The sequence below is a fragment of the Anopheles gambiae genome, chromosome 2 (genome assembly GCF_943734735.2).
Source record: "Anopheles gambiae chromosome 2, idAnoGambNW_F1_1, whole genome shotgun sequence".
Taxonomy (NCBI): domain Eukaryota; kingdom Metazoa; phylum Arthropoda; class Insecta; order Diptera; family Culicidae; genus Anopheles; species Anopheles gambiae.
This window is the reverse complement of record NC_064601.1, coordinates 114,814,730-114,838,332: the sequence shown is the minus strand read 5'-3', so window position 1 is coordinate 114,838,332 and position 23,603 is coordinate 114,814,730. Positions and strand designations below refer to the sequence as shown.

At 46.6% G+C, this 23,603-nt stretch overlaps 2 protein-coding genes and 1 non-coding gene across 12 annotated transcripts; 2 read left to right on the top strand and 1 right to left on the bottom strand.

Moving 5' to 3' along the window:
• Positions 1 to 52: 52 nt before the first annotated feature.
• LOC3290356 (glutamic acid-rich protein) lies at positions 53 to 17,791 on the top strand. Of its 10 annotated transcripts, none has more exons than XM_061643942.1 (6): positions 53 to 525; positions 1,036 to 1,369; positions 11,470 to 11,922; positions 15,294 to 16,094; positions 16,592 to 16,765; positions 17,049 to 17,791. In XM_061643942.1, exons 2-6 carry the CDS (start codon positions 1,325 to 1,327, stop codon positions 17,115 to 17,117), a joined length of 1,542 nt encoding a protein of 513 aa, XP_061499926.1. In that variant the 5' UTR covers positions 53 to 525; positions 1,036 to 1,324; the 3' UTR covers positions 17,118 to 17,791. The 10 variants fall into 10 exon arrangements, with proteins under 10 accessions (XP_061499926.1, XP_061499925.1, XP_061499924.1 ...); XM_061643941.1 differs by having other exon boundaries at positions 53 to 590; XM_061643940.1 differs by having other exon boundaries at positions 53 to 657.
• A 189-nt stretch (positions 17,792 to 17,980) lies between these two features.
• Positions 17,981 to 18,067, top strand: Trnastop-uca (transfer RNA opal suppressor (anticodon UCA)). Its single transcript has one exon. It is a non-coding gene; the product is annotated as a tRNA-Sec (tRNA).
• A 62-nt stretch (positions 18,068 to 18,129) lies between these two features.
• LOC1269820 (translocation protein SEC63 homolog) lies at positions 18,130 to 22,801 on the bottom strand. The gene is made up of 7 exons (XM_308470.5): positions 22,343 to 22,801; positions 20,489 to 21,427; positions 20,011 to 20,428; positions 19,641 to 19,941; positions 19,415 to 19,542; positions 19,266 to 19,350; positions 18,130 to 19,188 (listed from the first exon to the last, which is right to left on the bottom strand). Exons 1-7 carry the CDS (start codon positions 22,464 to 22,466, stop codon positions 18,826 to 18,828), a joined length of 2,358 nt encoding a protein of 785 aa, XP_308470.4. The 5' UTR covers positions 22,467 to 22,801; the 3' UTR covers positions 18,130 to 18,825.
• Between the last annotated feature and the right edge of the window lie 802 nt (positions 22,802 to 23,603).

Sequence of the window (23,603 nt, the reverse complement as noted above, 5' to 3'; positions counted from 1 at the left end):
CATAATTTCTTGAAACTGCAGAAAATAAATCCAATTTTGAGAAGTAATCAAAATAAAAACAAGTAAATTTACACTTTTTATTATGTTTTATAAGCGTTTTGCGATGGAAAAAGCCAACGGTCAGTTTGAAAGCGCTTCGTGCGCGTTGACGTGTTGGGGCTCGTGTCAAGACTGTCATCCCTTTGCGTGCCATTTCCTCTACCGTTCCTTGCTTGCCCCTTCGGTGATTTTCCATTCGATTGCAGAACTTGGTCCGGTACGACGGCATTCAAGAAAACCGCCCGCGACGAGTTTCCAAGCAAGTAGCAGCGAGTCAAGAGCACCCGAAGCATCCAACTCTGTGGTGCGTATCTATACCGATTTGCGGGATCTACCGCCCAGTGAGGGAACGCACATATTGAGGCGTGGTGTGTGTGTATCGAGAAGAATCTATAGATATCCCGTCCGAGAGGAAACCGATAGAGCCTTGGTGCGGCGTTATTGTTGCAGTTTCTTCTTCGGCGTCGGAAGATTTTTATCAAAAACGTTTGTCTCGTCCCCGTCCCCCCCACTGTTTCGTAGAACCGGGTCGGAAGAGTGCGTGCGTGTGTGTATGTGTGGAGCGACCTTTCGAGGGGTGTTTAACAATTATTTCAGGGACTTTTCTTGTCTTTTTGGGTGCGTCCCTTCACGCCTACTGGTTTCTCTGTCCCAAAAAAAATCCTTTCGTGTGTTCCGTAGCAACCTTCCCGGAGTGTTCCTTGACGCAAACGTCTCTCACTTTCGGTGGAGTGCGTGATCTAGTGTGTGTATGTGTGTGTGTGTGTTGTCCTTGGAAAGATAGCATTCATATTTTCTGTCGATATTTATCATCCCCTAAAAAGGGAGCTCTGCCAGTTCAACCCCTTTCTCGGGCTGGTGCAGTTTATCTTTCCAAAATTCCATTTTAGCAGGTGGTGGTGGTGATGGTGGTGGTGATGGTGAAGGTGGTCGTTAGTGATTTGATTGTGTGCCCAGTCGCCAGTGTGCTTATTCTTCTTTTTTCCTTCCCTCTAGCGGTTCACGACTACAGTGCGTGCACTTTGGCGAGTTGCGAGTTATCCGAGTTTGAGAAGGTAGAAATAAAAAAGGCAAAGTGCGCGTTCCGCTTGTGACGAGCGGACAGAAAAAGAAAAGAAAGCAGAGTCCTTTAGTGTGGGTGAAGAAATTAGAAGAACGTGCCGAGTGTGTGAGCGAAGAAAGAACCGTCTCGAGCAACAGCAGCAGCAGCATCCCCCTTCTCAGTGCGGCCGACGACACAACACATCCAAATTCCACACAGCAGCCACAGGAAAATCACATCAAAATGGTTATCAAAGTGTACATCAGTGGAATGTCCGGCAACAAAGAGGTAAGTGCTCTGAGCAGAAGGATACGCGAATAGGGGGAGGCGCAGTACACGGGATCTCGACTCTTTCTCTTGGCCATGGCCATGAACGGGGAGTGAACCAACACCCACCCCTCGGCATCCCACCCGACCGCGCCCGGGATAGCTGGGCATGCTTCAATTTTATATGGTTCAAGCAAGTGTGTATCGGCACCCGGTGTATGTATGTGTTTCTGTCTGTTTCTAGCGACCGTAGTGTAACAGTTATAAATAATCGCGTATAGAAAAAAGAAATACAACACGCCGTGTGTTGTGTGTTTGGTAAGCCGAAAAGCGAGCAAAAATCTCCCGTCCCAATAGAGAGAGAGAGAGAAAGAAAGCAACTAACAAGGAAAGAGAAGAAAAGACAGAATGATACAAGCAACAGCAGCGGGAGGGCGCAAGTTGATTAACTTCCGTTTGTTTGCTTCGTACGCGATTAGAAACCGGCCCAACCACCCCTACATGGTCAGAAGAAGCGGTACTTGAACTTGCTTCCCCAGCGCGGTGTATCTTCTTTGCTCTAGGTGCAAAAGAGCCCATGAGGTGTCCGTGATTCCAACGGCATTCCAACATGAAAATGCATTTCGAAGCCAACTTTGATGTTCCTCGAATCGAAAAAAGACTCAGATCAGAAATTGGGGAATCATACAGCACATTCCGGGCGACATACAGCCCGGAGAAATGGTGTGTTGTGGCCTATGGATGATGTCATGCATCAGTTCCCATCCCTATTAGCTGCCCGGCCCAGTCATCGTATGGTGTGTGAGTCTTTGTCGTCATGCGTTTGAAGCACACAAACATTTGCTGGAACGGCTCCATAAAGCGCTGTAACGTATCGAGGGAATGCTTGCTTCAACTGGCATCGGCGATTTGTCGTCCATCGTTTAGGAAGGGACCACAGCCTATGATTCATAGCGCAGTCGAAGACGTCGAGAATGCTCTGTACTAATTCCCTAGAGAAGTCGTTGTGAGTTGAAACACAAACCTTAAAAAATGCTTCCAAGAGCGATAAGAGAGGGAGGAATGGGTAGAACGCACGCATGGTTTGATACGCCCGATGCATCCACGGAGCTGGATTTAATTTAATCAGTGATTCACATTTAAGTTGAACTCCCCGGACACACCCCAATGCGCTTGCGGTAGGGGTAAAAACGAGACCACAGCAGGACAAGGGTAGGGCTTACAAATGTAGCAGCTATCTCTGTTGTCTGTGCATTGGAATGGCACAGGAAATGTGAGGGATGGGATTGATATTTTTCTTATCAAACGGGGTTTGAACCACTCCAGTCAATTAGCTCATTAGCGCGGTTGTTTTTGAATCCATTTATTTCAAGTGTTCAATAAGTGGCCGATAAGCTTGAACGTGGAAGCAGATGGGTGAGCAGTAGTGTGACGCTATCATGCATTAATTATGCAGACGAAGCTGCTGCTGCTCCGTTACATTGTAAATGTAACATCTGTATGCTCACTTGCTGCCTGTCCCTGTGCGATATTTATTTAGAAAGATCTTCTTTCACCCACTTCAGGTGCAGAGTGGCACGATCGATGCAGACACGATCATTCGAAGGACGGAAGTTCAACCGTGTAAGAGAGTGTCTACCGCCAGCATGCGGATGTTTATTTGCAATTGAAATATTTATCCGATGTGCAAAACGGCAGCAGAGCAAATAGGGTTAGTGCTACAGGGAAAGGAAAATAATTTCATTTTAGCTGCGCGTTTTATGTCCAAATGAAACACAGTCAACGCTACGCTTTATTTTCTCTTATTCCATTACAGCCACTTCCTGTCGTATGGTAAAGGCGTGTAGGATGACGCATTAAATAAAGTTCAACTAACCGATTCAAGTTGGCCTGTGGTTGCCCATGGTTGCCGCCGTTGCACTCTGTGTGAGTTATGCCGCGCCGCGCACTGTTCGCTTCGTTTGGCACAAAATAATAATTGGCAAAAATGGTGTTCCCGTTAGTTTCAACACACACACACACACACACGCCCGCATGGGTCCATATGTATTCTAACTGGCTGCATTCTGTCTCGAAGATTGGAACGTAGAAAATGTCTCGGCAGGCAATGCCAATCGAATATATGGGCCGTGATAGTAAAGCTTTTTTAAGCCAAGCACACTGCTGCCCGTTGGCTGAATTTTAATGGCGCGATCGGTTTGCGTGTTAATCGCAGCTCTACTGATCGTACTATGCAGTTCACAGGCGTATTGGATTCGTTTCTTCCCAGGCAACATCTCAGATAAGCTGAACTAGGGTTTGGAATGTTCCCATCTACAGGCTGGCGGGACCGTACGGAACAGAAAAAGGAATAACAAAATTCATATTAATTTCCGATCTCAGTTTCGTTCTACTTTTTACCATGTTATCTTCTCTTATATTTTAGTCATTCAGTCATGGCCTGCCGAATAGCGAGCGATTGTTGCGCCCGAATGGTGCCCACCGGGAGCATAAATGACAGCACTCCGGGGGAAAACACAATTCGATTGTGGCGGTGATGCGGCAAGCGGTGGCGCGTACATAATGCATCTAATTAGTGTGCAATAAATGTGCAGTACACGCGGTGGTGTCGGTTGGGTCGTGGCGCAAAACCCTCCAAACCACCCCAAAAGCGATCACCTCTTCCGGTGAGGGCCCAGTTTGGTTTTGGTAGACTGATCTTGATTGCTTGCACGGCGGAGAACGGATGGAACCGTATCGTGAGGTGGACGGGCTTATCATTATTCAAGCGGAATGACTGGTCCGTGCGGCATAGAACGATCGGAACTGGGTCTGGGATTGGGTGGGAAGAGCTAGCATGAACGCATCTCCCGTCCACGAGCCGTACGTTACGGCTCACTTAGCTTGATCGAATTCAGTGTGCAATGAAGGGTTGCGGCAGGAATAATGTGTCTGATGTGTGCGGTGGCAGTGCTTTTGTTAAAAGCATTCTTTACTGTAAGGCAATTAGAGGGAATAGGGGGATTTGTTTTCATGCGTTTTTGGGATGTAGCTATGAAAAATACACCGTTATATTTCGTACGGAATTTAAGCTCCGTTTGACTCAGAGACTTCGTTTGTCCACTGCCTCATACGAAGTAGCGTTAATGCAATCTTCAAAAGCACATTCAATGGCGATGGTTCATCTGCTGTCGCTATCCACTGAGCTGAGCTTGAGTGTATTTATTGTTTTATGGCGACTGTAACATGTGCCAACTAAAAGGCACGAAATAAAGTAAATATTGCAGCGAAAGCGAACGATCCAGATGGACAACTACGTGCAATGTGTTGCAAAAACATTTAGGGTGGAAATGCTTCGTAACTTTGAGACGATAAACGTTTGAAAAATGGTTTTATTTTGAAACCGTAGATTAGATGTTTTTATAAAGGTGTTGTGTTACACTCTTTATGTGGGAAGAAATCATTGCAAACTGACGAAACTGTACTTTTGCTTATCTTTGTAGCTTTGAGAATTCACTAAGCGGCAAAAAATCACGCTGTCACGCTGACCCGGAGTTACGAAATAGAGATGCGAGTGTTTCTTCTCTCTCTCTCTCTCCTTGTGGTTTCCAAATAAAGAATCAGTCAAGGCCACCCCCATCAACCAAACGGGTGGATTGATCGTTCAAGGAGAACGTCTTTCGAGCATCCGTTCAACCTTTATAATCGACGTGCCACCACTTTTATGTTGCATTGGAACGGATTTGGCAGTGCGAGCAGATCGCTTCTATATTTGGCCAAATGACTATGCTGCTAAGCTGTGTTCAGTATGGTTCAGTGCGAAACGACTGCTTTACGATACACATCCCACGTCGAATTCGTTGACAGCATGAACGTTGCATATCTAACATGCTTAGGAAACCGAATCGCTCAGCAAACATTGTAACACATTGTTGCCGAAAGAGGGAGAGTCTCTTGTTTCGTTTTGGTCGCTTTTGATGTGTGTGCGTTTGTATGCCCGTTACCGGGGTGCTATTTAATTTAAAACCAACAAAGAAGTAGTGTTTTATGATTTATTTTGTTAGCTAATTTTATTTGCTTTCAGGAGACGCACGTACAAACTCTGTACCCTATGGCTTCACCGCGTATGTGTGTGCGCACGGCTGTGTGTGCTATTTGTATGCACTCAAACCGAACCGATCTTACGCATGTTCGTCTCGAGCCAACGTGTGTGCGCCGGGTGGCGTCTTGCAAACTTCGAAAGAGACTGTGAGCAAATTAGATAATTTGATTTTAATTGCCCTGCTTCTTCGCCCACCGGCCAAAAGACGCCCGATGATCGCCGGGAAGCCGGCTTCAACACAGTCCCGGGGGTTAACCGAACGAAAGCGGCCGGTGTTAATATTTTCGGTTTTGTGTGTTATTCATTAAAATGCTTGCGAAGAGCAGATTGAAATGTGTTCACCTAGCACTGTTCGGGTGTAAGGTGACCGGGTGGCGGAGCCACTTGCTTTGAGGTGGACAGTTCGCACATAAATAGACACACACGGCGGCATTGCATCAGTCGGACGACGGTGGAAAGAAAGTCATTCGACACCCGATCCCCCTTGCGAGAAGCACAACCGTTCGAGCTGTTGCTGTTGGTTCTGTTGAAAAGGAAAGTGGTGATCAGTGATCAGGGCAAGACAGAAGAAAGGAGAGCTCTATTCTCTCTGTTCTCATTGACGGATGTGTCGATAACGGTGATCGTGAGCCATTAAAAGCAGGCGAATGAGACCTACAGGTGTCCTTGAAAGTTGGCGAAATTTAAACACACAGACCTTTTGCGAAGCCAAAACAGAACCTCACACACAAACACACACACGAGAATGAGCAGTTATTCTTGAAAGGAGGGGGAAACATCTTGTTTAAGCTAGACCCAGAAGGTGTGTTGTACCCCATGTTTGCGCACTTGGCACTGTAACGTGTGATTGTAGCGAAAAAAACCCGAATAACATTATGCGGTTCCCTTGCTCTCTGCCGAGTCGGACGTCTTAAAATCGTCGTTGAAGCAGCATGCTAGAGACACATTCCGATCGGTATCAGTCGTTGTCGTTAATTGTCGTCGTTGGTGTGTTTGCTTTTCGGGCGAGCGCGAACACGAGCAAAGACTACAATAATTTGTACATTTCCCAATTAACCGCAGACCGCAGATATAGAAATGCTAGTTTGGGGACATGTTAATTCTTCGGCATTCTTTTGTGCTTTTTTGCTGCGCGCTTCCTTCGTTGGCTTTATAGATTGAAAGGAGAAGAAACTGTTTCCTAGCGAAAGATATGATAACGATTAAGATTTATTGCGAGAGACGAGAAAACATTTTCGACAGAAGAACTGTTTTGACAATGAGTAGGTTTATGTAACGAGACGAAAATGCTGCTGTTTGTAATAAACAGGCCTGCTGCTACAGTCAATAACGATCCTCGTAGATCCTCACCGAAAGACACGGATCGCCGCGAAAGCGAAACACGATCGCAAGTGTGTTTAAACACAACAAACCAATTGTCCAACAATTGATTGTACAGTTAAAATGATTGATTCGTAGCTGAGCGACGACTGTAGCTGGCGCCCTAACGCGCATTCCTGCGTCTCCGCAATGCCTAAAAACCTCAATAAACTGAGTGCGGCGTGGGGCATCACAACATCTTTGGCGCATGCTGTGACGTGACACCGTGAGGCGTGAAGACTGACGCCACTGTCGGGTTCGTTTGGGGGTGCGCGAGATGAAGATGGCCATGATCGAAAAGCCCCACCCCCCTCCCCTCTTCGCGGAAAGGCCATTGACCCTTTCGCGATCGAATTTCGCATCTCAAGTGCAATGCCCTAGTTCACGTGTGTAAGAGAGGTAGAGAGAATTAGATTGAGAGAGAGAAAGAGAGAGAGAGATGGGGATATCGAAGTCTACATAAAGTTTGTGAGAGCAGACGCACCTGTGTGGTTTTGTACGGCTGAAGATCATCACCTGATCGGCAGCACACGTGCGATCCCCGCCCCTGTGGTTTGATCTGTGATCTTCGTGACACGAAACACCTGCTACACCATCGAGACGGGAGGAATTACGATCAGCAGAGACACGCTTTGATATTCTATGCTGCTTCTTCTATCGCCGCATTCAGATGATGTAAACAAATGAGCATTATTTAACGCCCGACCAGAATCGCATGCATTGTGCAGTGTGCTATGCTGTTGTTGCATGGGCCACAAGAGCTCCTCAACCTCAGGATGATGTATTACAATGGCAGGTGTTCGTATGGTATGGTAGTTGTGCAGCCTAACAAATAGTGGTCGCTGCTTTCACCATGATCATCTTCTTGATTGCGGCTTTGGTCGCTGACCGTGTCGGATGTCTATGATCCGTGAGAAGAACAGCCAAGGGGATGCTTCGTAGCAGTGTCTGTCGGGTTTGACATTGGTTGTTAGTACACAAGAGAAATTCGTTCTACTACACATGTTATGCTTGTGGTGAAAGCGTTACTTAACCTTTGAGAATGAGATTCTAGGAGTTCTCAATTGTGTTCTATGTGGTTAATTCCAAGATCAATCAAACTCCCCTCACCTCCACAAACATCAGGATCAACAAGAAAAGAGATGTTACTGTCAACGCTTCGAGTTCGATTACAATTAGTGACTTTTAAATACCACATCACAACGGCGCACCAGATGGTTGTGCGAATCTCACACACCCTGCTTTTTTGCCGTGTTAATGTGACACGATCGTTGATGTGTGTTTGTAACTCTGTATGGATGGGAGAGAGGGAAGATTGTGCGAATGTGCGACAAAACTGACGAGATAATTGCTCTCGACGCACACTTTAATGTCAGGGCTGACGGCGTGAAGCGTTCGAGTTCGCTTCCTCATTCTTCAAAGCAACACTGTGTCTTCCTCACTTCCGCAAAAGTGCGTCCGGAAGGGGATAGGAAGGCTGGTAGAGATCGTGGTGGTCGTGTGATCGTGAAACATGCTCTTAAAAATATCAACGCCTCGGATGAGATAATACTTGCGCTGTGGCAGGGTTGTTTCGCCTCGCCAAATGAGAGCTGTCTTATGCGCTACCTAAGCACAGAGGGTACAATTGGTTAGGTCAGTTGGTTTGCAAATTTGATGTAGAATGAGGAAAAAAATGAGTCCATATTTTACCTCCATTTTGCTGCTCGATTGACGGTTAGTGCGTTCTGGGTGAGAAACGCTTAACGAGTGTGGCATGTGTCCGTCAAAGGATTTAGTCATGCCACTGGCGGGTGTTCTCTAGCAGAATTGGGCCACTAAATGGTTTACCTTCAACGGACCGTTACGGGGCCATATTTACGGCCATAAATCACCACAATGGGGATGAAGAAATGCATTGTGGTGTGTGCAGCTGTATCAACCGTTTTGGCTGTGTCCGATGTTGAGTTTATGGTCCATTTAAAAGTGAACGATGTGACAATGGAAATATTTGCGACACTGGTAATAACATTGCACAAATGGTGTTCTTCTAACGAAAAAGTACACAACGCATGTCTGTTGTTGTTGTTGATATCTATCTCTGTCCCGAATCACGATCGCGATCGCGATCAAAATAACATTAACAAACAAGTTTGAACCCGTCGTGGTGTGTGTAGTTCGTTCTCGATCGGTATCTGCGCTCCGATGAAGATCCGCTCTTCCTTCTTTCGTTTATCCTCTTACGACACGCTACTTCCGTTTCAGTCCGTGGACGTTCTGTAGTACGATGCTTCTTCTTGGATCGTGTCTGTCCTCGCCTCAACAAAAAAAGAAGATCGAAGATCTAATTTTATCTATCACCCTTGCTTTTGCGTGTGGTGTTTTGCGCGCGCGATCCTCGATGGCCCCGTGGGGCGATATGATGATGATGATGACGGTCACAGCGAAGCCATCACATCACAGAGTTGAATTAAATAATCGCCCTCCCCTTTCGCTCACCAAACAGACACACACAGATGTATGTAGTTCATGCCGGACAGCGATGTTGTTTGTGTTATGATCGTCTAGGATCATACTGTGGCTGCTCGTGTGTTGGGTTTGTTGTTTGCACCGATACAGCATCAGCCATACTTTCTTGTGGGTGCGCGCTTCTGATGTTACAGTCGAACGAAAACCACGACGACATGCTAGCGAGGACTGTCTCCTGTATTTTTAGTGATTTGGCAAACATACACACACATACACCCGACACCAGCGTGTTGAATTTTCTTCCCGCGCCACGCGCTAAAGGTTCGTCAAACGGGGCAGAAATTATGAAACAGCACAGAGGGAAATCCTAAACTTTTCCCCCAACCTGGTGCAATGATGCTCGATCGTGCTCTTCCTTTCTCTCTCTCTCTCTCTCTCTCTCTCTTCCTCTGTATCTGTATTTTGCCGAGTTTTACCCGCCAGGAAGAGGAAGAATACGCGTCGTGTGTAGCAATTACCAGCTGTGAGTGATGGGAAATGATTGAATGAAATGTTTGCCCGTTCCCTCTCCTTTTCCCTCTGAAGGTGGGAGGAATGGGTAGAAAACCGCGGAAAACCGAGTCAGATGATATGCAAAAATAGCATTTCCTTGCGCTTGAAAACCTAACGTGTGTGTTGTTGGCATGGAGGAGGTAATGGTAGCAAGAAAATGCTACTCGCAAGGAGGGAAAGCAGAAGTGATGGAACTGTGTAGGATTAATAGGTGAATGAAAATATTATGCTCATAAATCTGCACATTACAGCATGGTGCAGCAGGATGGTTTTGTAGCTTGAGCTAGTGAGAAGAAGGTGGATGATGTGGTGATCGCCCCCGTGTCGATTGGAGCGAGCCGATTGAACGATGTTGATCGTGTGGAAGATCACGTCGATATCTATCTGGAGCATCACGCTTGGTTTATTTATGTTTGAGCTGCATGTCAAATTGGTTTGCGGTGAAACACTTAGTTAGTGTAATGTGCGCTGTGTAGGGGACCATCATTGGGACCTTGTCAATTTATTTTATGGAATACTTACCTCAAACGTGTGATTCGAAATGACCAACAAGTCAACCGGCAAGGTCTTCAGGTTGGGTGACTGTATTGCAGCCATCTGCACTTAGGGAAATAGGTTAGTGGAAAGTGCAAACGGAAACGTAAAAGCGCTTGTGACAGTTGGAAAGTCCGTTGGAAGAGAAACAGTCACAAGCATGAGGTTGTTGTTTGTACTAATTTTAGCACCACAGTGATGTTACAACTTAGTGTCGTAGTGTCTTAGAGTAGTAGTGACAACACACACATGGCGATCAGATGAGGTCGTCGGAATGTCCACAAAGATAATTGGTGGGCATGTAAACAAAAACATTAGTTGGGTTTAAAAGGGGACAAAAACAAAGGAATCCAGGAAGATCTTGAATATCCCAAGATGTCGTCCAAACAGAAGGACAAAGACGTTCGACTCCAGACATAAAGGTGGTGCTTAATTTAATGGGAAATCTTAAAGATCTTTGTTCCCTGTGTGTAGACAGCTCTTCTAGGAAATCTATTCTCGGCTCTTCAAATCACTCTGAAACCGGAATTTGAAGACATTTTTCGTAAAATCGTTTGCCAAAGAGTTCATCATCATTGCCACCAGTTGGTGTGGCTATTTCTTCCGCACTTGATTAATTGCTTGAATGTCCGTGAACGAGGCGAGACGATTTAAGTCCGATGGACATTCTGTGATGACACGTGAGACACGTACTACATGCGTGAAATATTAGTACATGAGATCAGTGTACTCTCTTTCCTACCGGGGGTATCACAACCGGGAAAATAGCGTTTAGAGAAGATCGTTGGCTGCAAGTATCAAGTTTCGTTGCTACCGTTGGCTTACGACAGAACTAATGAGTGTACTTATGTAGATTGGCCAATGCAAAATACAAACAAACATGCCACTCGCCTGTCCTGCGTCCTCAGGCACACACCGGCGGCTAGACATGTTGAACGGGAGGGCAATTTTTAATGTCCGTTCCTGTGTGTTTTTTTTTGCGTTTACCTTATGAAGATTTGGCTAATGCGAGTGGAATGCTGATAGATTTCTCAGCGGGATATAATAGAGGCAATAAATTCATCGCAGCATTTGAGCTTGATGTTGGAAATATGCGTCCTATCTGTTTACTGAAACATTTCTTCCTCTTCTTCTACCCCCTTTGCAGGTGAAGAAGCGCCAACAGCGGGTCACGATGATCATGGACAGCAAGCACATAGAGTATACGGTGATCGACATCACAGAGCCGGGCCAGGAGGGCGAGAAGGACTTTATGCAGACGAACGCCCAGCACAAAGGCTGCACGATCAGTGATCCGAACCCGCGGCACGCCCTACCCCCGCAGCTGTTCAACGACACCGAGTACTGCGGTGACTACGACGACTTCGACATGGCCAACGAGGTGGACAATCTGGAGGTGTTCCTGAAGCTGGCGGCCCCGGCGGCACCCGAGCCGGAGCACAAAAACGGCGACGAGACAACAGCACCACCTGCCACCGGCGACGACGACGCCACCAACACCGCGGCCGCCGAGGACGAGGACGAGAACAAAGAAAACAAGACTGAAGACAACAACGGTGCTGGAGCCGGTGATGGAGCGGAGGCCGAGGGCGCGAACGAGGTTTGAGTTAGCACGAGGCGTGGACAGTAACGCAGCGGTCCGCCGTTGGCCCATGAGGACAGGGCCGTGTGGCAGGAGTCGCTCTGCACAGAAAATCAAATTAAAACAGCAAAAATTTAACACGCCCAACCACACCCCCGAGCGAGCGCTCGCGCTGCCTGTGTGCTCTCCCGTGTGTGCTGTGTGCTGTGTTTGTGTTGGTTGCCCTATCTAACAATTTGCGTTTTAGTGTGTTGCTTTACCAATGTTAGGGCGCCAAAAGAATATGCGGTATGAAAATATGAAGCGTCATCGAACGGCAATTTGATAATGAACATTACATTTGATTTGTTGTACTATACAGCATTACTAACATTACTTCCAAGCTTAGCAACTTCCATAACATATATACCTTCCGCCATCAAATGGAAGGCTCAATGCAGTAAAGATAAGAGACTAACAACATACACCTCACAAGAGAGAGAGTAGTAAACTCCATGGCCGTAGCAAACACTGCCGACACGGTAACCTCCACACAACTCTGCACGGTTGTAACCTTGATAACCTTGATGGAGTGACACCTCGAACTCTATCCTGCTGCTACGCCACACTACTCTAATCCAATGAAAGTACACACAACACCACACTCTTCCAGCTTTTCCCGTTCTCTGTCGCGTGCGCGCATATATATTGTTTGGTAGATTTAAGGTTCCGCGGGTAGATTCCGAGGGAAGTAGTAACGCGCCGTAATTTAACGTTTGATCGATTTCGCATCGGATGCAATCGTCTAAGCTCCTGCAGAGGTCAGCCCGCGAGTGCTTCTGAGCGAAACGGCAACAGTCCCTCCTGGGCACAAGGATTAGAGATTGTTCTGTAGCAATGGCACAGCGCGCAACACGTGCAATGGCCAACCTGTGTCAAGTCAGGAGGAAAAGGTTCCGTTTAGGTTATCGGATTAGAATAGGGTAGGGGGGTTTTGTTTGTCGATTGAGTGACTCTCGTAGTGGGACTTTCTTTGTTTATCCCTGTTTGATCCTGCATGAGGGAACTAAAATCATTTGAATAACTTTTTTTGCCAAAAAAAGCGTTAAAAGTTCTTCCATTAGCGTTTGTTTGCATTGACGCACCTGTTTTTTTTGCGTGCGTGGCCTTGCCGGGTCACAAACAATTGTGCCCTGAATGATATCAGCCGTTTCGCAATGCTGTTGTGCGACAACGGCATCGAGAAAACTGTCCCTTATGCAAGAGAGTCTCTCTGTTGCCCGCCTTATACACCTTTCGTCACGTTCTCTCTGGTCTGTGGGCATACCAGCAGAAAGTGGGGTTTAGCGGTTGTTTCGCAAACAAAGTAACCGATAAGCACACACAATGCAATGCGCACGATGAAATGGGGATGGTAAGCTAACCCGTAGTTGAAAAGACACATACACACCGTATATATATTAAAGTTATTTTACCAGTCTTATCGCGACCCGCAAAAACCCGCAGAGCAGCGTGCGATGGTGACGATGGATTATTTCGACATGTTTCCACACATGCTCTTGCAAACGGACGGCGGGAGTCTGTGCGTGTGCTTCCGATTGCGCTTAACCGCCTAATGATGACAGCATCGTATGCGGCAGAGAAGCGCAAGTAAAAAAGACCCCTCCCCCCTCTCCAATATAGAAGCCATTCCCTATAACCCCGCGCGGTATCCCCCGGTATATTAGTAAGGTGAAACACTACGTAGTAGGCGATGCTAACTGTTAGGCGCGCGCGCGCGCCTCTTGTGAAGAACGTTTGTGCGTAAATAGGCAAGAGTTAGTGGCAGTGGTTAGTTAGAACAGAGGGGAGCGCGAACATTAATCAATCTCTCTGACCTATACCTCAAAACTAGTGTGCAATTTTACTCTCTTTTCATTTGTGTGCCGCCTTTTTCTTGTTAGCAAATAGATTTACATCGATAATCAGTCGAAAGAGTGAAGCGGGCGGGCGGGCGGGGTCTAAAAGATGCGGCGTTATTTTTGAAATAATTCATTCAGTGAGAGCTCACGATTACAAAGTAATGTTTGGCACATAGATTTACATATTACATTCGTCAAAATTTTCAAACAAAACATTCTCAAATGAGCTGTGCGCTCTACAAAATTAATTTATCTCTTATTTTGCGCGTAAAGTCGTAACTTTATCTTATGCGTGTTATTATGCTGTATGCTAAGCAGCGATAAGGAAATGGTAGAATACTGAGTTAAACAAACGATATAGTAGGGGAACGAACGAAAAAAAGGGTAAACAAAACTACATTACAAAGCTGAAAACGAAACGTATCACACGTACACCAGACGCGGTACATACAAACACACACCACCCCCAGAAGAAGAGTTAGTTAGCTCAATATAAAACTGAACTAAAGCCGGAAATCAAAAGAAAGCAAAGGGGGGAAGTAATTAACGCTTTGATGCGAGAACAGTTAGGATTGAATCCACATTTTTAGAGGTGTAGCCAACGCCTTTTTGTTTCGAGAAGCAAAGGGGTTGCACTTTATTGCGAGTTTTGTCCCCATTTAATTCAAATGCGCTTCGTTAGATGTTGAGTAGAATATTATGCCTCGGCCTCATTATATACATATACTATATTAAAATTAGCAAGAGCACGATTATAGCACTACGAGAGAGGTGAAAACAAGGTTCAGGAAATAAAAGCAAAAGCCTATCCCCGCGATTACAAGCGATTATACAAAAAAAAACACCCCAGCAGCGCGGCATATACATCCACCACCCTAAATACATCGTAGCGAAAGATTTATACCTTTTTTAGCTTTAGCGTCTAAAATAAAAGTAAGGAAAATCGATCGATATCTTGGCTGATGACTAATACTGTTCCTATTTACCGTGCTCTGCATGATGCATTTGTGTTTTGTGTTGAATTGTCTAACTAATTTATCGACACACTGCACACAAGCTTATATTATAGCGAAGCTTATCATTCAGATAAGTCGTATCAGCTTTTTGTTGACCATCTGTGTGTGAGCTCGGTTCTCTGCTAGAGTGAGATTAATTCAATCCTTTGCTTCTCGATGTAATGTAGGCGCTTGATTGCAACAATTGATGCTGAATCATGCAATTAATGAATATCCGAAATGGCGCGTGAAATTGCCAGCTGATGATGACTAATACAGTGACGCCGTTTGTAAGAGATTTGATGTCATTTAACACATTATTACATTTACCCCTTTCCATTATGAATAATCACGTTTCATTTCGTTTTTTTCCCTTCCATCGAACATTTTACAAAATCCCTGCACACACCTTACCCACTGATGTTGCACCCCAAAATTGGCTGAATTCATCCATCAAAAACTCACATACACACCCATATATACCTGCTGTGCACCTACATTCAATTGAAAATAGGCGGCAAAGGCTCCACCGGAAGAGGCTGGGGAGGAGGAGTTGCAATCGGAAAAGGAGGTGAAAGATACTGAAACGAACGAAGAGAAGAAGGACGTGGAAGTGAGTGAAAGTACTGCTGACGATGTCACAGAGGCCCTGAAGGACCTGACAGAAACAGTTACGACGGAGGAATTGAAAGAAGATGACATTCCTGAGAAGCAGGATGATGAATCAGAAGCTGTAATTGACTCAAATGATGATCCAGATGAACCGCAAACTGTGGAAAACGAGACAAAGGAAGTGTCCGTGGTACAAAGCGATGACGCTCCCCAAGTCACCAACGACTCAAACGCAACCACTGAAGGTGAAAAAACGACCTCCATGGAACATGAAGCGAGCGTAGGCGACACTCAAGAACCAGCAGCTGACCTCCAGGAAGATCTCGAAGACAAAGCCGATGAAGACTCTGCTGTCGTTGATGAGACTCCGCTCAAAGACCCCAAGGAAGATGATGTTCAGGAAGAGGTTGTCAACGAAGAACCAGTGTCCGCTGATGAACAGCACATCGCATTGAACCAATCGATAACAAAGAACAATGAGCAAGACGAGAATAATGTCGAACAGATGGAAGTAGAGGAGCAACAGGAGGATCTAACGGATGAGGATGAATCATCGGAGTCAGAAATGGACAGTCAAATAGAAAACCCCACTAAGACAAGGAGAGTAGACTGCGCAAATGAGGAAGAGAAGAAGCAGGAGCAGGTCGTTGGGGAATCGAAAGCGTCCCTGGAACATGAATCTCCGTCCACCGATGAAGATGAGGTTTGACGGAATATGATGCTACGTTACAACGTGTTGAATGTTTCGCGATGTTTAACCTCTTCGCTCTTCGCTCTGTACTGCGTCGCTCTATCTCTTCTTCGCCATACTGTTTATTCTACTCTAAATATGGTCGCTGTTTACTTATATGACCCCGTTCGTTTGGAATGTGCGCAACATATCTTAAGCCAATTTTATGTGTAAACAGCTCTTCCAGTTCTTTCTCGCCACCACCTGTCTGAGGTTACGCTCTCTCGAGGCTTATCTGTTTCACTGTGTATCACACATCTTCCCTGAATTTCTACACACTTTAGCTTACTTCCCTAATAATCTCTTGGTGTGTGTGTTTAATTTTAACCCACTTTTCCTTTCACGCTTTACTTACCCCATTGCCTTTATCGTTGCTCTTCTGATAATGATAAGTTCATTCCGAACCACCTAACCAATACGGTGTACTCCTCTCTACGGTGTGTCCGGTTGTGCGGTTGTGCTTTCTAAAGGACGCAGCAGAGATGGAGGCCGACGCAGAGGAGCAGGAACTTCGACGTGCCTCGGCAGCGCTGGCCGGCAAGAGTGAAGATGCACAGGAGCAGATCGAGATGGATGAGGCGGAAGAGGAGGAGGAGGAAGACGAAGAGGAGGAAGTCGACAACGAACCGGAAGCTACTAAAGAGGTCCAGACATTCAGTTACGATTGAAATTCGTGTAGCTGTTGTTTTTTTTTAGAACTAGAGTAACGAAAAAAGAAAGTACACACAACACAACCTGGCTTCTTAATGCATGATGCTCGTTCTCAGCTACTAATGGATTACAATCACAGATTCCGAGTTTTACTTCCAAGCTTCTCCAATGAATGAAATTGTTGTCCCTAACTGCAAGCTCTCTGTGTATTTTGAAGTCTACTTACTCAAAGAATCATCCCAATCTAATCTATCTGTTTCCGATCCACGTGTATAGGACGAAATCTCCAGCAAACTGGTTGACACCGACGATCCCATGCTGGCCGAACAGGAACAGGAGGAATAAGTGCAAACGGATGCGTCACAACCCCAGTCTCCCTAACCATCTACTGACACACACTGTTCAAATCGAGTCATCATCGTTCATCATCATCATCGTTCGTCATCGTGTAATAATCGTTTGTTTCAATATGATAAGTGATCAAATTTCGTACGAGAAGACATCAGGCCACCAGGCGCCTCTGCAGGAACCTTAGAACGTCAATACTTCGAGCTACGGCAGCCATGGAAATCAAACGATCTTACACTATTGTACTTTTAAAAACTATTTAGTTGACAAATGGTCTCAAATCAAAATGGCCGTTGCTGCGCGTTGCTTAAAGTTCCTCTTTGCCCGGGAGTGAAGTTAACACACACACACGCACACACCTTTGATGGAGACCAACGAGAGGAGGGACATGAGAAGAGAAGAGCAAAAACGATCGATCACTACCTCTGCCTCTGCCAAGTGTGTAGGTATATGGAGAGTGCTGTTTGCGAGATCGCATTTAGTTTTACTACAGCCGTTTCATCCTTCCTCGTTTGCATGGTGCATGGAAGCGGTGCGATGCGTGCAGAAGAACAATCGACGTAAGTGTGTGCATTGTTTTGCTCCATTTCTCATTCTCTATCACAGTCAATTACAAAGTGATCATTTGTTAAGGAAAATTATGGTGAAAATAAATAAAAGAAGAATTTTGATTGTGGTGAGTGGTGGTGGTGCGTTGGGATGATGACATTAAAATTGCAAGCAAGAGCACTAAGGTTTGTGTTAACGGAAAATTTGAAAATCAACGCAAAGCCTTACAACAGTTATGTGTTGCTTATCCATCGCTAGAAGTGAAATATTTGCAGCGCGGTTTATATACATGCTTGAGCGGCCGGCCACCTGCCCAGTCGAACTTCGGTGGTCCGGAGTGCAGACTTCAAATCTGTAGTCGATTAGCGTCGAAGTGGTTCGATTCCACCTACTGGGCGTGTTTTTTTAAAATCATTTTACTTAATTTTCTAAAAAACAAATCACAAAATACACACATACGTTTTACTATTTGTTGCACAGTTTTTGTTTGTTTGTTATATTTCGACATTTTCTTTATACTGCCCAATGAAGGTGCTCATAATTTCACCGTACCGTTATTCCACAGGAACACAAATATAAACAATCTTCTTCGCCCGTCTTATCCTTCCCAATACTCCTACCTTGTAACCTCACACACCTCACATCCCAATTCCTCTATTTTATCCTTCACCGTAAGATACACGGCGTGGTTTAGTCGTGTCTATTGTTTTTGTTAAATCAGTTCCCTCTTTCTAGGTTCTTTTACGCGGGCTTTTAGCTGCTGAAGCACAGAGTTAATGCGTGTTTGATGAAAGTATGAGTGTTTTGTGTCGATGTGTGTGTGTGGTCTATATGTTTTTTTCTATCATAAAACGTTTCTTCTGGTTGGGAGTAGGAAAAAAGGATGGTGGAGCGGGATCAGCAGGTTTAATTAACTAATTTAACGTCTCTTCTAACACAAAAAAACCATTGATGAATGTTGTTGTCTCGACTCTTCCCTGTGCACTTGTGCCTGTGTCCTACTAGTATTATGCCCTGTGTTTGCGTCTTCCGGTGTCGCACACTCTCCGCCCTCACCCTCACCATGCAGCAACAAGAACTGAAGGAATATGAACTGCATTTAGCTCTCCCGTTACCCGATTCCATTTGCTCAAGAGCTGCTGCTGCTGCCGCTGCTTCAGTCGGTTCGTCTTCGCGACTCGTCATCCTCGCCGTCCGATGAGTCGGTGGTGAATTCGCTATCATTCGCCTGCATCTCGTTGTGGTCCGATTCCGACTCGCTGATGTCCCACTGGGGCAGCTCGGTCGGGATGGCGGCCGGATCCTTCACGTCCAGCTTCAGATCGAGCTGCTGGTCCATGCCGATGTACGAGTCGGACCGCAGGCAGACGGTAAACACGTACATGCCGGCCCACTTCGGTGCGGTAAACTTCAGCTGCACCTCCTCCCGGTGGATCAGGTTCGTGACGTGGTACGGCACGGTTAGGAGCGTGTGCGACTTCCGGTCGCAGATGTACGTCCACCAGTATTCATGCTTTTCCTGCAAGTAGAGAGCAAAACGAACCCAAACGTTAAGAATTGTTGGCTCGAAAACGATGGAGAGCATTGGTGAATTACCTCAGGAAACAGTGGACAGTGAACGGGATGGGAAACCTTCGATCGTCCTTCCAGCTTTTCCCGCTTGTTAATCTTTTGCTGGAACCTGAGCAAAAAGGTAAATGTTGAAATAGTCTGTAAAAGGAGCTAAACACCTCAATAAAGCTTACTTTTCCCACTCATCATCATCATCGGCCGCTGCCTCGCTGGCATCATTGTCACTTTCCGCACCACTGTCCCCGTCGGCGGAGTCTTCATCATCTCCTTCTTGCGCTTTCCTTTCACTGCTCTTGCCAGACTGCAAATGAAGGAAAATACAATACGTCAATACGGTTTGCACTCATTCTCCCAGCTCGCTGTTATCTCTTATCGCTTTGCCTTCCAATGACAACTCACCTTTGTTTTCTCACCCGGAGCTGTGGCCGACTGAGCTGCGGTCTGGTTAGCCGTTGCAGTAGCCGCCGCCGCAGCAGCAGCAGCCGCAGCCGCCGTAGCAGCGGCAGCAGCGGCTGCAGCCGCCGCCAGCTTCCGGGCGTGGGGTTTAACGGCCGCCTTCGCCTTACCCTTATGCCCCTTGGAGGGTTTCGGATGCCAGCCGGACTGTTTTTTCACCTTTCCTTCCGGCTTCTGATCGTCGGTTCCGGCTTCCAGCTCTCCGTCCGCATCACCATCACCGTCACCGTTTTCATTACTTTCCCTACAAAAAGACACAATGTTCAATCAATGCCATCTACGATCGAATTAGACCCAAGCCCCGCGCACGTACGTGATTCCTTGCTTTTCCTTCGCGGTGGTGTCACCGAACAGGTCGGACATGCTACGGCGCACCAGCTCCACCGTCACCGTCACGATTGCACCGGCCGTTACGACGTTCGAATTTTCATCGTCCACCACCTCACACTTCATGCTGAAGTCGATCAGCGGCATCTGGCCCAGCACCTTCACCGCGTTGTGGTACTGCTCGTCGTTCAGGCTGCGCAGCGCCGCTCGGCGCGTGTCCGGCTTCAGCTGCGCCAGCTGCTGCAGATTGCGCGTGTTGTACTTGCGGGCGAGCTGGGCGCGCAGCTCCTTCGTCATGTGCGGCAGCTGCATCAGCGGGTGTTCCGATTCGCGCAGCCCCTGTATAACCATCGGCGACAGTTTCATGCAGTTTTCGATCGTTTCAATCGATGGGAGTCGTTGGACTGGAATTAAAGGAGCAGAACGTTAGTTAAATATCGAATTGTGCCATCGTTTTCACTTACTCTTTCGCGCATACGCCAACATAATCAGGTGGCTAACGCAGCTCACCATCTCCTGTATCAGGTACGGGCACTTGCGCACGATCAGCTGACGATCGACCTCGAGCGTGTTCGGGTTGAGCGGAATGCGCGACAAATGCGCATGTAGTATCGCACGTGCCTTCAGCGAGTAGCTCCTCGCGAACGGCAGCTCCTTGCACTTCTCGTTCAGGTACGGCAGCTCCCGTATCAGTGCCGGAACCTCCACATTATCCGACGGTCGCTCGATCACCTGATTGTTGTGCCGCTTCTCAAACTCAAAGCTCGCCGCCAGTATCATAATGACGCGCTTCACCGCCATGTGCGGCGTCTTGTGGAAGAAGTACCAGTACATGTTGGTCGTATCGAGCAGCACCTTGTCGCCGCTGTAACGAATCGAACGGTACCACCACGTGCCGACTACGATTGGTAGCGCCACCATAAACACCAACCCGTACAATCCCAACACCCAAACCGAGTTTTCCTTCTCAACGATCCACGACGGCAGCGCAATGCCGAACGATGTCGCACCCGGGCCGTCGGGATTGCCGTACTTTTCCCAGTTTTTGCGCGCCTCATCGTCCGTCAGCGCTTGGTACGCTTTCGTGAGCTTCATGAACGCTTTCTCGTCACCCGTCTCCTTGTCCGGATGCAGTATGACCGAGAGGGTGCGGTACGCTTTCTTGATCTCCTTCTGGGACGAGCCTAGCGGGACGCCCAGTATCTCGTACGGATCAAAGTTGGACATTTCGTAGTCGAACTGGGACACCTTGTAGGTGAGAAAGGCTAGCAGCGCCCAGCCGGCTACGATCGACAGCTTCACCAGCAGCTCCTTGGTGCCCTTGTACGGGTCGGAATGTTCCATCGTGATGCGCTTCCGCACGCATCCTGCACACTGACAGTGTTCATGCTTTGTGGTGGGGTCTGCAAGTGGGTGGGAATGGGGAAGAAATACGAGAAAAAATATGGGTAAGTAATGTAAAATTACGTTTGCTTAACGATAAGGTTACATCGAGCGGCGCGGTGCGCGGTGGTAGAACTAGCGAAACGGAACCTTGGGAGGCAAATTACTTCAACTTTAAGTTTGTCGCAGCTCTAACACAGCGTGACGCTCAATTGTGTTTGCCATTGGTACGGGGAAGCACATGGAAGCGCGGGCAGAGAACCACGTAAGCGTGGCATACTTTAATCGGTATGGTAAATTGTAACCCTTTGGGGGTTTTCTAGACGAAAGCAATTATGTTCACTTGTTTCCATTGAAATTCAAGAATGAATTTAAAGACTAAAAAATAAATATTCCTATTCAATATTTTCATCTTTTCCATGTCGTTACACACATCACGAGGCTCTCTTCTCGAAGGATTTTGGTCTTGTTTACACAAATGTTTTGTTCATGGCCAACTCAGCCAAGATTCGGCGTGGCTCGTCATCGTGACGAGCAGCGGCGAGACAAGCAAATTCCAACCCATTTCGCGTGATTTCGCCATTAGAAAGTGCTGCCAGCACAACAACATTCTTGTGCATCTTTCTTATCCCCTATCCCCCTCATTCGCCCGGAGGAGAAAGCGACCGCCAGCCAGGGGCCCGCCGCCAGGTAGGGACGTGTGTTCAAGCGGAAACGAAGCAAAAGAAAACAAGTCAAGTAACTGTACATTTGGCGTTGGCCCGGTTTTTTGACAGCTCACCGAAACCCCCGAGACGGCGACGACGACGACGACGTGTAGGGCCCGCGCCAGCACACGCACGCACGCACGCACGCACTAGTACCGTAAGCAATCAACAGATTGCGAGAAGATCCGGGGACAGAAAACGCCTCTCGGAGGACGCCTCGATGCTTACCTTCCTTTTTCTTGCGTGGCCAAAAGTAGAAGGTGGTCGGCACCAGGATCAGGGCCAGGAACGAGAGTATGAAGTAGAAGAAAGTTCCTCCACTCTCGTCGTACTGAAACTTCTGTCCGCCCATCGCTGGGCCGTCTGCTGACCACTCGCTGCTATTCGCCTGATCCGGGGGGGATTCCTTCTACTCTCAGTTGCACAGTAGTTTTACCAGGGGATGCTGAGCTTTCGTGGTTGTCGTTGTCGTCGGACGGTGGAGGTGCACTTGCTTCACGATCCGGGCGATATATTCCATCGAACCACACGCACGCACGGACAGCGGGGAGTAGGGGCCGCGATCTTATTTGGATGTGTGCGCACGCCAAAGAAGAAAACTGCACCACAATCACAAGAACCACCAACACCACGTACGTGTACGCTTTGTTTCATTCGTGCATCGGCAGGTGCGACAGCGGCATGTGGCTTGACGCCATCTTGTTTGATCTATTTCATTCGTTGATTTTTTCACGGGTTCGAAGTGAAATTGTTGGATTTTTGAAAGTTAAAAGAAGAAGATTAATTATTGGATTATTTTGTCTTATAATTTACTTGCTTTATTGAAAATGGAGCGCATATTGTCTTTACTCTCCCTTCCCCAAACGGATGAAACGTCAAATGGTACATCATGACAGAATCTGGCATTTTCTTCACAACAGAGCTGTCATTCTGTTGTTTACGAAAAAAGAAAATTTGAAATTCAAATTTCCAAAATTAGGGCTTTTTAAGTAAAGATTTTATTTTTTAATTTAAGTTTTATGTAATAATTTCAAATTAGAAAAAGAGATGATGCAATGACAAATGGCATTACTAACAATATTCCAAATGAAAAATCGACCGTTAAACCGTTGACATAATTTGTCCGTTAGAATTTTTACGAAAGGTTTTTACTTAATTTAAAATCTATCCAATGTCGACACTTCTCAATTGCAATAAATAAGGAAATACATATTTCAGTTCAGCCTTTGAATAGATTATAATGCAGGTAACCTATAAAAAATACGAGCCACCTTTTTATACAAGGCCACCACGTGTTCGAAGCGGTTGAAGACAACGCGTGAAGTTTTGCACTGAATGCAACACATATTTCTTGAAGATTTCTCAATGTTTTTTATTTACCCACCGGTTCGTTCGCACACGTACAAATGTAAGAAAAGCACCAAACGGAAATAACACGATGCAACGAGCACCAATAGCAGCTCTGTTCTAAAGTTCGATCGTACATGAG